The sequence below is a fragment of the Poromitra crassiceps genome (assembly GCF_964638095.1).
Source record: "Poromitra crassiceps genome assembly, chromosome: 12".
NCBI lineage: Eukaryota > Metazoa > Chordata > Actinopteri > Beryciformes > Melamphaidae > Poromitra > Poromitra crassiceps.
Genome location: NC_139632.1, coordinates 7,093,924 through 7,106,423, shown reverse-complemented (window position 1 = coordinate 7,106,423; position 12,500 = coordinate 7,093,924). Strand labels below are relative to the sequence as shown.

Below are 12,500 nucleotides of genomic sequence, written 5' to 3'. Positions count from 1 at the left end.
ACCAAACGTTGTCAAAGTTGGCACATGTCTTAATTATAGTTAGTTTCCCGCTGAATGTGTCATTACTTTATTGATATCTTACCTGGATAAGCTCGAATGATGATGTTTATATTATCAGTCCGAGTTGCAAGCACTGTCTCCAGCCCAGGCAGGCGAGAGTCGTACTGTTACATGGACGAGCCCCAAGCTCCGCGGGCGCGCGCAGCAGGCCAGCAGCAGCTGGGCTCTCTGTGCTCTGAGAGCAGCAGAGAGAGCAGTCTGATATTTCCGCAAACAAATATGGTCGCAGTTTAGCGCACATGTAAAATATAACGCTATACTACGACGTGACAACGTGACAAAGCTTCTCTAAACACATCGGCTACTATCATATTTCCCTGCATCCCTCCTACTGAGATTATATCGGTAATGATTTTGGACAGACTGAATGCGCGGAGGAGAAGGAGAGATCTGCAGCTCTGCCCTGAGTAGCCCTGAGAGACACTCGCCTCGCTCCGACTACTGTGCCCGTCTGTGAAAAGCGTCCTGTCCAGTCGCACCTTCGCAAACAGATGCGGGATTCCCTCAATCCTGTACCCAATCTCAGACTGTATTCTCTAAATCGCACACCAGCTATTTCTGTCTGTTTGTTTGTTGCTCCGTGAGGTTACAAGCGCCCCATGCATGCAGCAGGCTGTTTCGGCAGCCGGGGTCTGGCAGGAGGGAGGAGGCGCAGGCAGCCTGCACTGCGCTGAGAGGAAAAAACTTTTGCACAACTTTTAACAAGAATCACGAAAAGCCCCCAAACTAAAATGAAAAAGGGACTACAGTATATGGCAACTTGGACGAGGGAATGACGTAGAGAAATCTCGCATTGTGTTACCCCAGAACGGGGGGTTTGTCGTATTGTGCGGTGTGCTGCTGTAACGAGCCCATGCCACTTTGCTCTCGTAACGTAGTTTAACACACTGCCATAGAGTTACATGCAGAAAAATAATTAAATTTCTAGTTCGCCACTGAATTACCAAATTGATATAACTTTCAACCATTTTGAGCAAAGCTCTTTCCATACAGGCCACCAGCGTTGGCTAATTGTTGATATTTATACAGATATGGCCCCTCTCAAATAAATTATTTTTGAGGCAATAGGCAAACTGTAATGGCGTCGATTTCAGAAAAAAAATCTGGACTTCAACACAGCCAAAGAGTCCAGTATAGACAAGAGCATATGTCATTTCTTGGTTTTTTCCATAGGTATTTTCAAATCACTGTTCTAATACATATCTAGGGGGTAAGTCCTCCTTTAAGCAAGGCAGTGAACCTCTCTACCTGGTAGACTACAGAACTGACTACAGAACTGCAGCCCTGCAGCTGGTAGAGTCTACCAGCTGCAGGGCTGCAGTTCTGTAGTCAAATGAAAAGAAAATGCCCCAAGAGAGATCAATAAAATATCACATTGGTCATTTAGACAAGCCCCAACCTCCGGTTCTGACAAATGCGACCGGCGAGGAAGTGCCAAAAACTGCAGTTCCTTAAATGGCCACTTGAGACTGGCTGCAAAAGGGAGTCATTCCCCATTCACCCCCATGTTAAAATGCCCAACTTTACAGCAGAAAACATGTTTGCAGCCTGGTAAAAAAAAAAAAAAGCGATATTTTCACCTTTCGACTGGGGTGAATTTTTATATAACTCACCTGTTTATACATCCATGACTGCAAAGAGAAGTCTGATTGTATAGAAGTGAATGTGAAAATGACCCTACTTCTCACTTGGTTTATTACCTCAGCAAACACTTTCCTAATGCATTTATGGTCTCAATCCCTAGTTTCAAGTCTTCTTCAATGAAGTATGGTGTAAAGTATGGTCCAATTTAGAGTAAAATAGAAAATAGATAGTAAAAGCAGACTATGTTTTGAGGTGTGACTGACAGGTCGCCTGTCCAGTGATCGCGCAGCTCGACGATCACAGACTTAAAGTCGAACTGAACCTGTTCGTCACGTGCATAATGAGTCCGTGTTTCAGAAAACATAGTTTGTCTAAGATGACAGGTTGAGAGGCGGGTCATAGTATCATGTCGATGATTTTATTTGACAATTCTGGGGACTGGATTGGGCTTTGGCCAATCCTGGCATGTTCCGCCTCCAAATCGAGTGTGATTCAGTGTGTTGTGGCGTTCCCCTCGGGAAGAGCCTTTTGATGGGAGGAGTGGAGCTCAGCGAGGCGCAGGCAGCCAGCTGCCTTCGTGTTGCCGAGCGGAGAGTGCAGCACGTCGGCCTGGAATCTCCGAAGTGCGACCCCTGACAACCAAGCTCTCGGATGCGCGTGCCATTATCGCTGCTGTAAATACGATATCCCTGGAATGCGCGTTTTAACGAGCCAGTTACATTTCTTTGCATTCTTAGAGATTATAGTTTTTGTTGTTTGTTCATGTTTCTAACAATTGGCCAAGTTAGTAGTTAGTTTATGGGATAGGAATTCTGCCAGATGACAGGCACTAGGCGCCATTTTCTACTTCATTTGGAAGAGAAAATTATCCAGAAATGAATATTTGATTGACAGCTGCATGTCGTGATATGATTGGTTGAAATGGGGTAGAAATTTGATAGTACTAGGTGACGTCAGCAAACTGTACATTACTGTTATCAATGAAATCTTTAAAAATGAAATGTGAAAAAGTGTGAAAAACTAAAGAAATGAGATTGTTGTGATTTTGTTTGCATACATCATTAAATAGGTGCACCGCATACCCAGGTATTTGAACTAAAAGAAAAGAAAAGTCATTTTTGGGTTCAGCTCGACTTTAATGGCAGGCAGCGCTGTGGCTCTTCTCGTCCAAATACGGTCACTTCTGGCTCCAAGAAAACCAAGATGGCGACGGTCACAATGCAAAACTCGAGGCTTCAAAATGCGAGTCCAGAAACCAATGGGTGGCATCACGGTGGCAACATCCATACTTTTATACAGTCTATAAACTTTAGAGTATCTTTTATCCAGGTATGGTCAGCGCTGACCCCACCCACCACAGAGAGGTTGTCCTTAGAGTACATCTCTACACACCTCCAGAAAGTGTTTACCGTATGTAATCTATGAGTCATTTCCATCCATTGGGAATGTGTTACTAGCTTTATATTTTTCTTTAAGTCATACGCTATTTATATGCCAGTGGAACAAGTTACGGGTGGGGGCGGGTACAGTATATCTCTCAGGGCTCAACCTCAGCACCTGGACATGGCTGTCTGGCTTTTCTGTCTAGGAAACAGTGTTTTACTCGCCTGCTTGTCCTGGCACACAGCGACCAGCTGATCCGCCTCAGTTACTCACTCTTGTCACTCACACATATTTATCAGCGTTGCAGACGTTACTTCTGTCAGCCACACTGTAAATCACAGGCACATCTCCTCGGCTCCGTCCCGGTGGAAGAGCGTTCTGATTTGAGTCGGCTTTCTTCCTCTGCGTATATTTGGGGAAGTGGCGTATTCTCTGCGAGTAATTGAGTGTTCCATTTAGCGATGCGTGCATGCAGGCCTGGGAGGTATTTGGACAGATGGTGGAGCCATCGCTGTCCTGCTTCCCTAATGGTTAGCGCAGGTAGCTTTTGAACTGCACGACGGGCTGCTGAGTGCTTAGCTCTCCAGGCTGTCTAGACAACATGACTGCCTTTTTAATAGTGTGTGGATTCATGTGTGTTGTGTGATTTGTCTGTGTGTGTGTGTGTGTGTGTGTGTGTGTGTGTGTGTGTGTGTGTGTGTGTGTGTGTGTGTGTGTGTGATATTTGTACACCATCAGATATCCCCCAGCCCCACCACAATCATCAGTTAATTTAAACTGTCATATGAATGTTTTTTGTAGCATTACACTCAGTTTGGGTGCAGGCCCGTTTCTGGTGGGTGCCCACATGAAAAAAATACTGCCATGTTTAACCCATTGATACCTGATGCAGCATTTGTGTGTGTATCCCTTTAAGACCGCGAACCGCGTCACGCGGTTCACGGTCTTAAAGGGATACACACACAAATGAGGGATATACACACAAATGCTGCATCAGGTATCAATGGGTTAAACAAGCCAATTGCCAACACTCACTGTGTCAGAGATGACTCCACTGGAAGGTGAGAAGATGATTATTTCATGCCTCAATCTCAGCTCCTGTAAGTATGATCACCTTCTGTTGTGATGAAACAGTTGGGACCATAGGTTGGGACAAACAAATACGGCCTCTTCCTACAAATATGATAAATTGCCAGGATATGAGTTCATCCCTTTGCCGTGTCAAGTTGCGGACGAATCATTTCTTAGACACATTAAATATAACAAATAATCCGAACTTTGCATTATCTTTATTCCAGGCCTGTGGTTCGCACTACTACTGCTTCACTTCACGCCAATTGCAGTTAATTGCGATCACCTGGCGTTCCAGGTGTTAAATAGTCCCACAATTTGATGGATAGAATGAAAACGAGCAGGTGTCTGGGTCCCAAGGCCCAGGATTTAACGTTACTGCTGTACGCCGATGATGATGATGATAATTAGGGCTGAACAATTAATATTAATTAAATGTATTTTATTTTATTTTATTCATCAAAATCGCATTATGGCCTACTACAATTTTCAAATTGCAGGAGACGCAATATTTGTTGAAGGCGAAATGTGTCAAAATACCATTTTAAATAAAATATTGTGTTGCAGAGATGTGCTGGCCTCCACATGATATACTACAGACCGACACATCTGACACATCACAAAAACCACACCATAATAAATGTACCGGTAATACCTTTTTCAATGAAAATGAGAATAATGAGGTGAAAATTACCATTCTCTCTAATACTGCAAATCATAGCAATTGCAATATCAGTCAAAAATAATCACAATTCAATATTGTTTTCAAAATCGTTCAGCCCTAATGATAATGTTACATCCGATCTGGTCATCTGACCATATATATTTCTACCCCTATTCCTCAAGTCTTTGTCTTTACAGCCATGGTAATTCATACTTTTGTCCCCCGCACCGTGTTTTTGTTGCACTCTTCCTGTCATCCTGTCACGCATGCTGCTTGCCCGTCCACATGGCCTCAAAATGTCCCCGTGTCATGTTGGGCTTTAGGTTTGGGATGAACCATGACGGTGTGGGGAACGCCTGCGGCTCCCGCAGCCAGGAGACGGCCAAGCTGATGGCTGCCCACATCACCATGAAGACCAACCCCTTTGTCTGGTCCGCCTGCAGCCGGGATTACATCACCAACTTCCTGGAGTGAGTCAGCCTATCAGATATCCGCACAATAACAAATCGTTTGATAATTAGAGGTTTGGCAAAGGAAACGTATCTTGGATTACCATGTTGCTACATGTATAAACTGCTTGCAGGCCATAACAATAGTGTGGTTTTGTTTTGACTTGAAGGAGCGATTTTGTTCAGTTGAAATTACAGTTGTGGACGGATCAAGACAGTTGGTATTCTCATTTTTAATAACTACTAGTGGACCCGTGGGGGGTTAGATTCCCCCCTCCTGGGAGTTTGAGTCCCCTGGTCTGAATTCTGGAACACAGTGGTGCTCTGGGACACACTCAAAATACATTTTTGTGCCGGCCACAGCTATGCCGTTTTACGTGCGATCGGGCTGAAACTTTCAGGGGGTGTAAAGAGCACCCGTGCGGGTGACCTGATGGAGTTGGATCTTTTAATTAGGTGATTGTCATCAGTGATGTCATCAATGATGTCATACCATCACTGGCAAAGAAGTCAGTTCACTGCCCCTGCCTGCGCGCCCCAGGAGATGTAGTCGGGTCGCGTGGCGGCGCTGTACTCGTCTATCAGCTGCTGCACCACCTCGCGAGAGTCGTCCAGCTCGTCCAAGTTGTCCTTGAATATGTCCTGTTTGCGGAACTGCTCCAGGAAGGCCTCGCGCTTACGCAGTTTGTCGTACTGCTTGCACGTCCGCTCAAACAGAGAGGAGATGCTGGTGTGGTTGGCCAACATCAGGCCGCTGACTCGGTGGGCGGACGGCAGGTAAGGGGACTTCTTGGATAAGGCCACCTGGATGCTGGCGGGACCCCACGGGATGAACTTGGCCAGTTTACGTTCCCGGATCCTCTGGAGGCTTTTGTGCACCTGCGTGGCGTCCACCTCTCCCTGGATGATGTTGAGGATGGCGATGTAGCAGTGGTCGGCCTGTCGGTCTCGGCCGACGGACACCATTACATTCTTGGGCTGCAGAAGCCTCCGCATCACGTCCAGCACGGTGGTCTTCCTCACACTGGCCACCGATTGGTCAGTGGTGAGCGGTGTGTACCCAGTCATAAGGAAGTGGAGGCGGGGTGTGGGGATGAGGGAGGCGATCAAACCGATAAGGTCGTTGTTCATGTATCCGGGGTAGCGCAGGGTGGTGGTGCTGGCAGACATGATGGTGGAAACCAGCTGGTTGATCTGCGACAAGGACGGGTTCTGGATATGCAGTCGGTCTGTGGCGATGCTATTCAGGGACGTGTTGTCCAACACCACCACACAGTCTGCATTCTGGGTGAGCCTCTTCAGGGTGAGCAGTGAGTTGTACGGCTGCACGACCACGTCACTCATCTCATCCAGGTTGGGGAAGACGGAGTAAGTCTGCACCAGCTTCTTTGGGTACCTGTCATTGAGTTTCTCCAGCAGATAGGAACCCAGCCCTGAGCCCGTCCCCCCAGCAATGGAATGACACAGGACAAACCCCTCCAGACTGTCGCTGCCGTCCGCCTCCCGGTCAATGATATCAAAGATTTCTTCGTGGATTTTCTCACCCTGTGAGTAGCCGCTAGCCCAGTTGTTCCCGGCTCCTCCACCGTGGTCGGACAGGAAGATGTTCTCTCGGTTGTACAGCTTGGCGTACGGGGAGTTGAGGATGGACTGGATCACCCTGGGCTCCAGATCCAGAAGAACGGCGCGAGGGATGTAGTGCTCATCGTCGGCCTGATAGAAGAATACATCCTTTCTGTCGGCCCCTTCAGTTGCAAACTCCTCAACAATCCCCTCTGGGCTGATGCCATGCTCTGCACACAGCTGCTTCCAGAACTCAAAACCAATTTGATTTCCACATTGTCCAAGTTGAAGCGTTATGATTTCTCGAGGCATGTTTTTCTTCTTTAGCTAGCCAGCCGACCAGCCAAATACCATAAGAAAAGATACCCACGGTGAACGACTGTTGTCGTTACCAAGCGGGAAGGTATTTGGAGAGACAGCGAAGTGGGTTGCTGCAGGACCAGCCTCTGTTGTTCTTATGTCATCAGTGACATCATTACTGTATGTACCAAAATCATCTTATGACATCACTATTGATGTCGTATATCTGACATGACACACTATGACACTGATGGTGTCGTAGGCATTGTGACATCATCAGTGATGTCATAGGCATTGTGATATCATCAGTGACCGTGATGTCATCAGTGATGCGAAGTTGAGCAAATGTGTGCTGCACATGCCAATAGAGCAGGCCATTGTGCGCTGCGCATGCAGATCGAGCAGGCGAGGCCACACAGCAGCCGAGCTGCGTACGAGGCCGTGCAGCGGCTGAGCTGTGTGCGGCGAGCTCAGGCAGCGGGCAAGCCTAGGAAGGGGATAGTCACTTATATAACCTCAGACTGATGACATCAGCGATGACATCATCACTGATGACTTCATCACTGAACTTATATACATGTAGACTCAGCTTTAGGGCAATAATTAGGTAATTAGGGCAATTAATCTGCCCTAATTAAAAAATCAGGCTCCGTCAGCATGGGTGCTCTTTATACTTCCTGAAAGTTTCAGCCCGATCGCACATAAAACGGCATAGCTGTGGCTCTGCTCACTCACTCACTCACACACACACACACACACACACACACACACACACACACAGAAACTTCTCTTTTTATTAGTACTGTAGATAGGATTCCACATCATCCTTAACCATTACATTGTTTGAAATGAGTATATATTACAACATTGGTTAGTAGTTGTTTTTATTTTTTATTTATGCATTTATTTATTTGTTTGTTTGTTTATTCATTTATTTATTTCATTCACCCATGTTCATTTATGGTCTGGCCATTTTAATTTTAGCACACAGATGGTTTGGCTTAAAAGTCGTCTAAGAACTAGTCACAGTAGAGTACATACCAGTTTCACCTGCTCTGATTTACCTGGACTAGTCTCAGAACAAAGGGTCCATCTAAATATTGCCTGTAAACAACTCAGGAGTTGTAGTTTAATCTCAGTCTTTTTTTTGGTGTCTTTAGTTCAGGTATGGGCTCCTGTCTGAACAACATTCCCCCCAAGCAGGAGTTTGTGTACCCCACCACGGCCCCGGGACAGGCCTACGATGCAGACGAGCAGTGTCGCTTCCAGTACGGTGTCAAATCTAGACAGTGTAAATACGGGGTGGGTGAGCGTTTTTTTTTTTTTTTTTTTTTTTTACATCCTGTTTCCCTCTTCTCATTCATCTTTCACCTTCCTTCCTCTTTCCTTCTCATCCCATCTCCTGCTCACCTGTGTCCTTCTTCCCTCTCCTGTTTTTTCCCACTTTGTAGTTTGTCTTTTGCATCATCAATCTGTCTACTCTCTCTGTTATTACACTTCCTGTCTCTGGGCTATATTTAGCACATTCACACTTTTTCTTTTTCTCTCTGCACCTTCTGACATCTGCTCTATGGTTCAGGTGATTCATTGTGGCCGGTGTGTCTCTATAATTAGTTTATATTGACATATTCTGACAGCTTCTCTCTCTCTCTCTCTCTCACGCTCTCTCTCTTTCTTTCCATGTGTCTACATCGCTTGTTCATTTAAACTTGTCTTTCTTTCTTTCTTTCTCTATTTCTTTCTTTCTTTCTTTCTCTATTGCTGTGAACATCTTCCACCTCCGCAGTATAACCATCTGTCTTCCTCCCTCCTCTGACATACCTTTGGCTTTGTCTTTTCTGATGGAACCGATATGATTCAATCCTTTTGCTGTCTTAGTCTTGAGTGATAGTTATTTGTCAAACTGCTGACTCTGGAGTTCTTCTTCTATACACGGGTCGTCTCGTTCCCAGTTGGCCTCACCACCTTCGCCGAAGACCATCTGCTTTGTCGGATGGTCAACTTTAACGGGGCCAACTGCAGAGCGAAGGCACATCTGGAACGGCGCAGCGCTTTATAGACTCATTATCATTGATACGATGTGGTCAGAGCATATGTATACAATAAAATGTAGCCTCCATATGTTATAACCATCCAGAGGGAGCAGCGAAGGAGGCGAATAAGAATCCGTCTGCGCCGTGGGTCAGCACCTCCGTCACGCGCTGGTGTCTCTATAATGAGTTTATATAGAAACACTCTGACAACTTGTCTCCCTCTTTTGCTCTGTCCTTCCCTTTCTCTCTCCCTCTCTCTCTCTCTCTATCTCTCTCTCTCTATCTTTCCCATCTTTGTACTCCACTCTCACTCACTCACATACACACACACACGCACGTGCACACACACACACACACACACACACACACACACACACACACACACACACACACACAGGAAGTCTGCAGTGAACTGTGGTGCATGAGCAAGAGCAACCGCTGCATCACTAGCAGCATTCCCGCTGCGGAGGGAACCATCTGTCAGACCAACACCATCGAGAAGGGGGTAAGTATTAAAGGAGAAATCCACCCTAAAAAACAAACAACGGCCAAATATAGACGATGTGTTCAATAGCAGAAGCAGAAGATTGTTCAGAAAACAATGTCAGGTTTTTGGTATCAGTCCCTCAGAATCAAAGAGCAAGGGATTCTTTCCAGGCTCACTATTGCAAAACCCATTGCGGAAGAGACCAGTTTCTCCACTGACAGGAGACTCAATTGCCCAGAATGCAATGCAGTCACAAGACATGTAAGTAAGAGTTGTTGAGTAAGAGACTCAAAGAGACTTTGACTGGACTGGAAGAACATGAGGGTTATGCATAAGGTAGCATAAGGTTGAGAATAACCCGAGTTCGAAATGAAGTATTAAGCGTTAGGCTTGTGCTACAACCCAGGTTTTACGAGTGAGAACGAGGGTTCTCAACTTATGCTATAAGCTGCTCAGAGCGTAAGGTGAGAACCCGAGTTCGAAATGAAGTCAAACGTTAGGGCCGTGCTACAACACAGGTTTTACGAGTGAGAACGAGGGTTCTCACCGTATGCTATAAGCTGCTCAGAGCGTACGGTCAGAATCCGAGTTCGAAATGAGGTAAAACTCTATGTTGCTCAGTTGCTATCACTATTGCTCTCTCCACCTTACATGTATAAACAGCTGAATGCAACAAGTTCACGCCCGCTCTCTGGAGGATGTTGAAAGCTTTTCTGAGAAATGTAGGAAATCACAAACTGATGACTGTGTGGACCAGGCAGATTGAAGGAAATAACACGTCATCATTGCACATCACAGATTGGTGATAGATAACAGTGTAAGGCTGACCAAGGGGAGATTTATTTGTGTATCGCCATGATTTCTTCTGTTTTCACCTTATTCTTTGCCCATACAAGGACGCTTCTGCATGATGTCATTTCGTAATCGTCTTTCCGGTTTTAAACGCGGAAGTAGAGTACGCCTACCGCAGTCATTTAGACGTGCCAAAAAGCTGTTTTCAAGCAAAAAACAAACAAACTGTTTTAAAGTTTAAAGTTTTAATATTTGTCGGGTGAGAACGTAACATATATGTGACCAGTTTATCAGAATAACGCCTATTGGAAATCCTTAACGAGCAGCGAGGACCGGGAGCGCTGGCTGTGCTGACACCGGTCGGACTAGCTATCTGTCAAACCCTACTGTAGGCTACTGGCAGTGAGAAAACACTGTCGATGTGCTTTTGTAACTAACGTTAAATGCCGACCGGGTACAGCCATCGGCTCCTCGCAGCAGTAACGCTATGAACATGTAACTGAAGTTGGCCGCAGTGTAGCTTAATTCTGAATGTTGCCAAACTTCATTCATACTGACGTTTTATTTTGAAAATGGCCGCCAACTAGCGCTGAACCGGAAGAACAAATACGTTGCGTCGAACGCGGAAGAGAGAAAAAGTGGGCGTGGTGAATAAGGTGAATAGATCTGTAAATGTGTATTTGTGTATGTGTTACAGTGGTGCTACAAGAGGGTGTGTGTGGCGTACGGGACGCGTCCCGAGGGCGTGGACGGAGGCTGGGGTCTGTGGTCGCCCTGGGAGGAGTGCAGCAGGACCTGTGGAGGAGGCGTGTCCTCTTCTATCAGACACTGTGACAGCCCCAGGTAGGCTGTCCCTCCCTCTGCTCCATGCATTGACCTTATGCTGCGTTCCTTTATTATGGTCAGAGGTGGGACCGTGGGAAACGCGCAATCTCTCACCTACGTGCATTCGAGCTTCAACGTTGCAAAAACATGGATGCTAATGTCATCTTTCCTCGTAGGAAGTGGGAGTTATAATCGAATGCGGAATTATTCCCACAGCGGCCATTTTGAAGTGAGTTCACACTCGGGGGTTGGTGTAAAACTAGTGTTACCCCGACATGTGCAGGACGACACCATCGACTGTGCCAGACCATCATGTTGTGTCCAACTCGCATGACATGAGCCCTTGCACTAGATTCAACCACTGCTTAAATTAGGTGCATCAGGAGAGTAGCTAGCTTACTAGCTAGTCAGCTACTAGCTAAATCAAATTTTAATCTGTATTCCTCAGGACTCTTGAGATCCCTTCATTTTGTTTTTCAGCTGGGAATCTCTGAAATGGTCAATGTTTGTTCGACGTTTGTATAATGTGCATTTTGATAGACAGCAGAAGGAAATAGCTGGGCTAAACTTGGTCTTCTGGGAGGTTTTTCCACCCTGAGTGTGATATAAAAATGGCTGCCATGGGAATCCTGAGTTGATTTAAATTCAATTTAAATTCAGCCAAATTTCTCGAATTCCTAGTTTTCAAAATGTAACAAACCTTCTTAGATTATTTCACCAGTTTCATGTTCTCTCGTATCACTTCTGAACATCACTTGCACTTTTGCTTTGGTTTCGCACAGCAGCACAGAGGCAGCCATTTTGACAGTGTTTGGCTGGCTGCCTCCTCTGGTGTGTGTGTGTTTTGTTAAGGTGTTGTAGTGGTGTGTGTGTGTGGGTGTGTGTGTGGGGGGGGGGGTTGTTAAGGTGTTGTAGTGATGGTCTGCGATAGACAATAAGGCAATAAAAAGACAGACAGACAGCCAGATTGCAAACAGGTGATGTGATGGAGGTTAGATCCTGTTAAATTGCACTCAGATGGCCAACACTCAGATGTGACTGAGTGGACTGATTGTCTGTTTAATAATAATAATACTAATAATAATACATATGACTTATATATAGCACTTTTCTAATGACTCAAAGACGCTTTACATACAGTATAACAGAAAATGTACACAGATACAGAACAAATACAAATATGGGCGTTACAAAATGAAAAAGGATGGTGGAGGTAGAAGTCAGATATTGTAGGCTTTCTTGAAAAGGTGGGATTTGAGTTGGTTTTTAAAAGAAGTGAGTGGGGCAGA

At 45.6% G+C, this 12,500-nt stretch overlaps 1 protein-coding gene and 1 pseudogene across 2 annotated transcripts in view; one reads left to right on the top strand and one right to left on the bottom strand.

Moving 5' to 3' along the window:
* Positions 1 to 12,500, top strand: part of adamts10 (ADAM metallopeptidase with thrombospondin type 1 motif, 10) — a gene marked incomplete at its 5' end in the record, with an annotated part of 70,017 nt that overhangs the window by 27,851 nt on the left and 29,666 nt on the right. Inside the window, 4 exons of the mRNA XM_083647917.1 lie at positions 5,086 to 5,232; positions 8,235 to 8,376; positions 9,505 to 9,612; positions 11,084 to 11,229. Of these exons, the coding sequence (XP_083504043.1) occupies positions 5,086 to 5,232; positions 8,235 to 8,376; positions 9,505 to 9,612; positions 11,084 to 11,229 (543 nt within the window). The remainder of the gene's footprint in view (positions 1 to 5,085; positions 5,233 to 8,234; positions 8,377 to 9,504; positions 9,613 to 11,083; positions 11,230 to 12,500) is intronic.
* Positions 5,722 to 7,086, bottom strand: LOC310786932 (tubulin gamma-1 chain pseudogene; annotated as a pseudogene). Its single transcript has one exon. The product of its transcript is annotated as a tubulin gamma-1 chain pseudogene (transcript).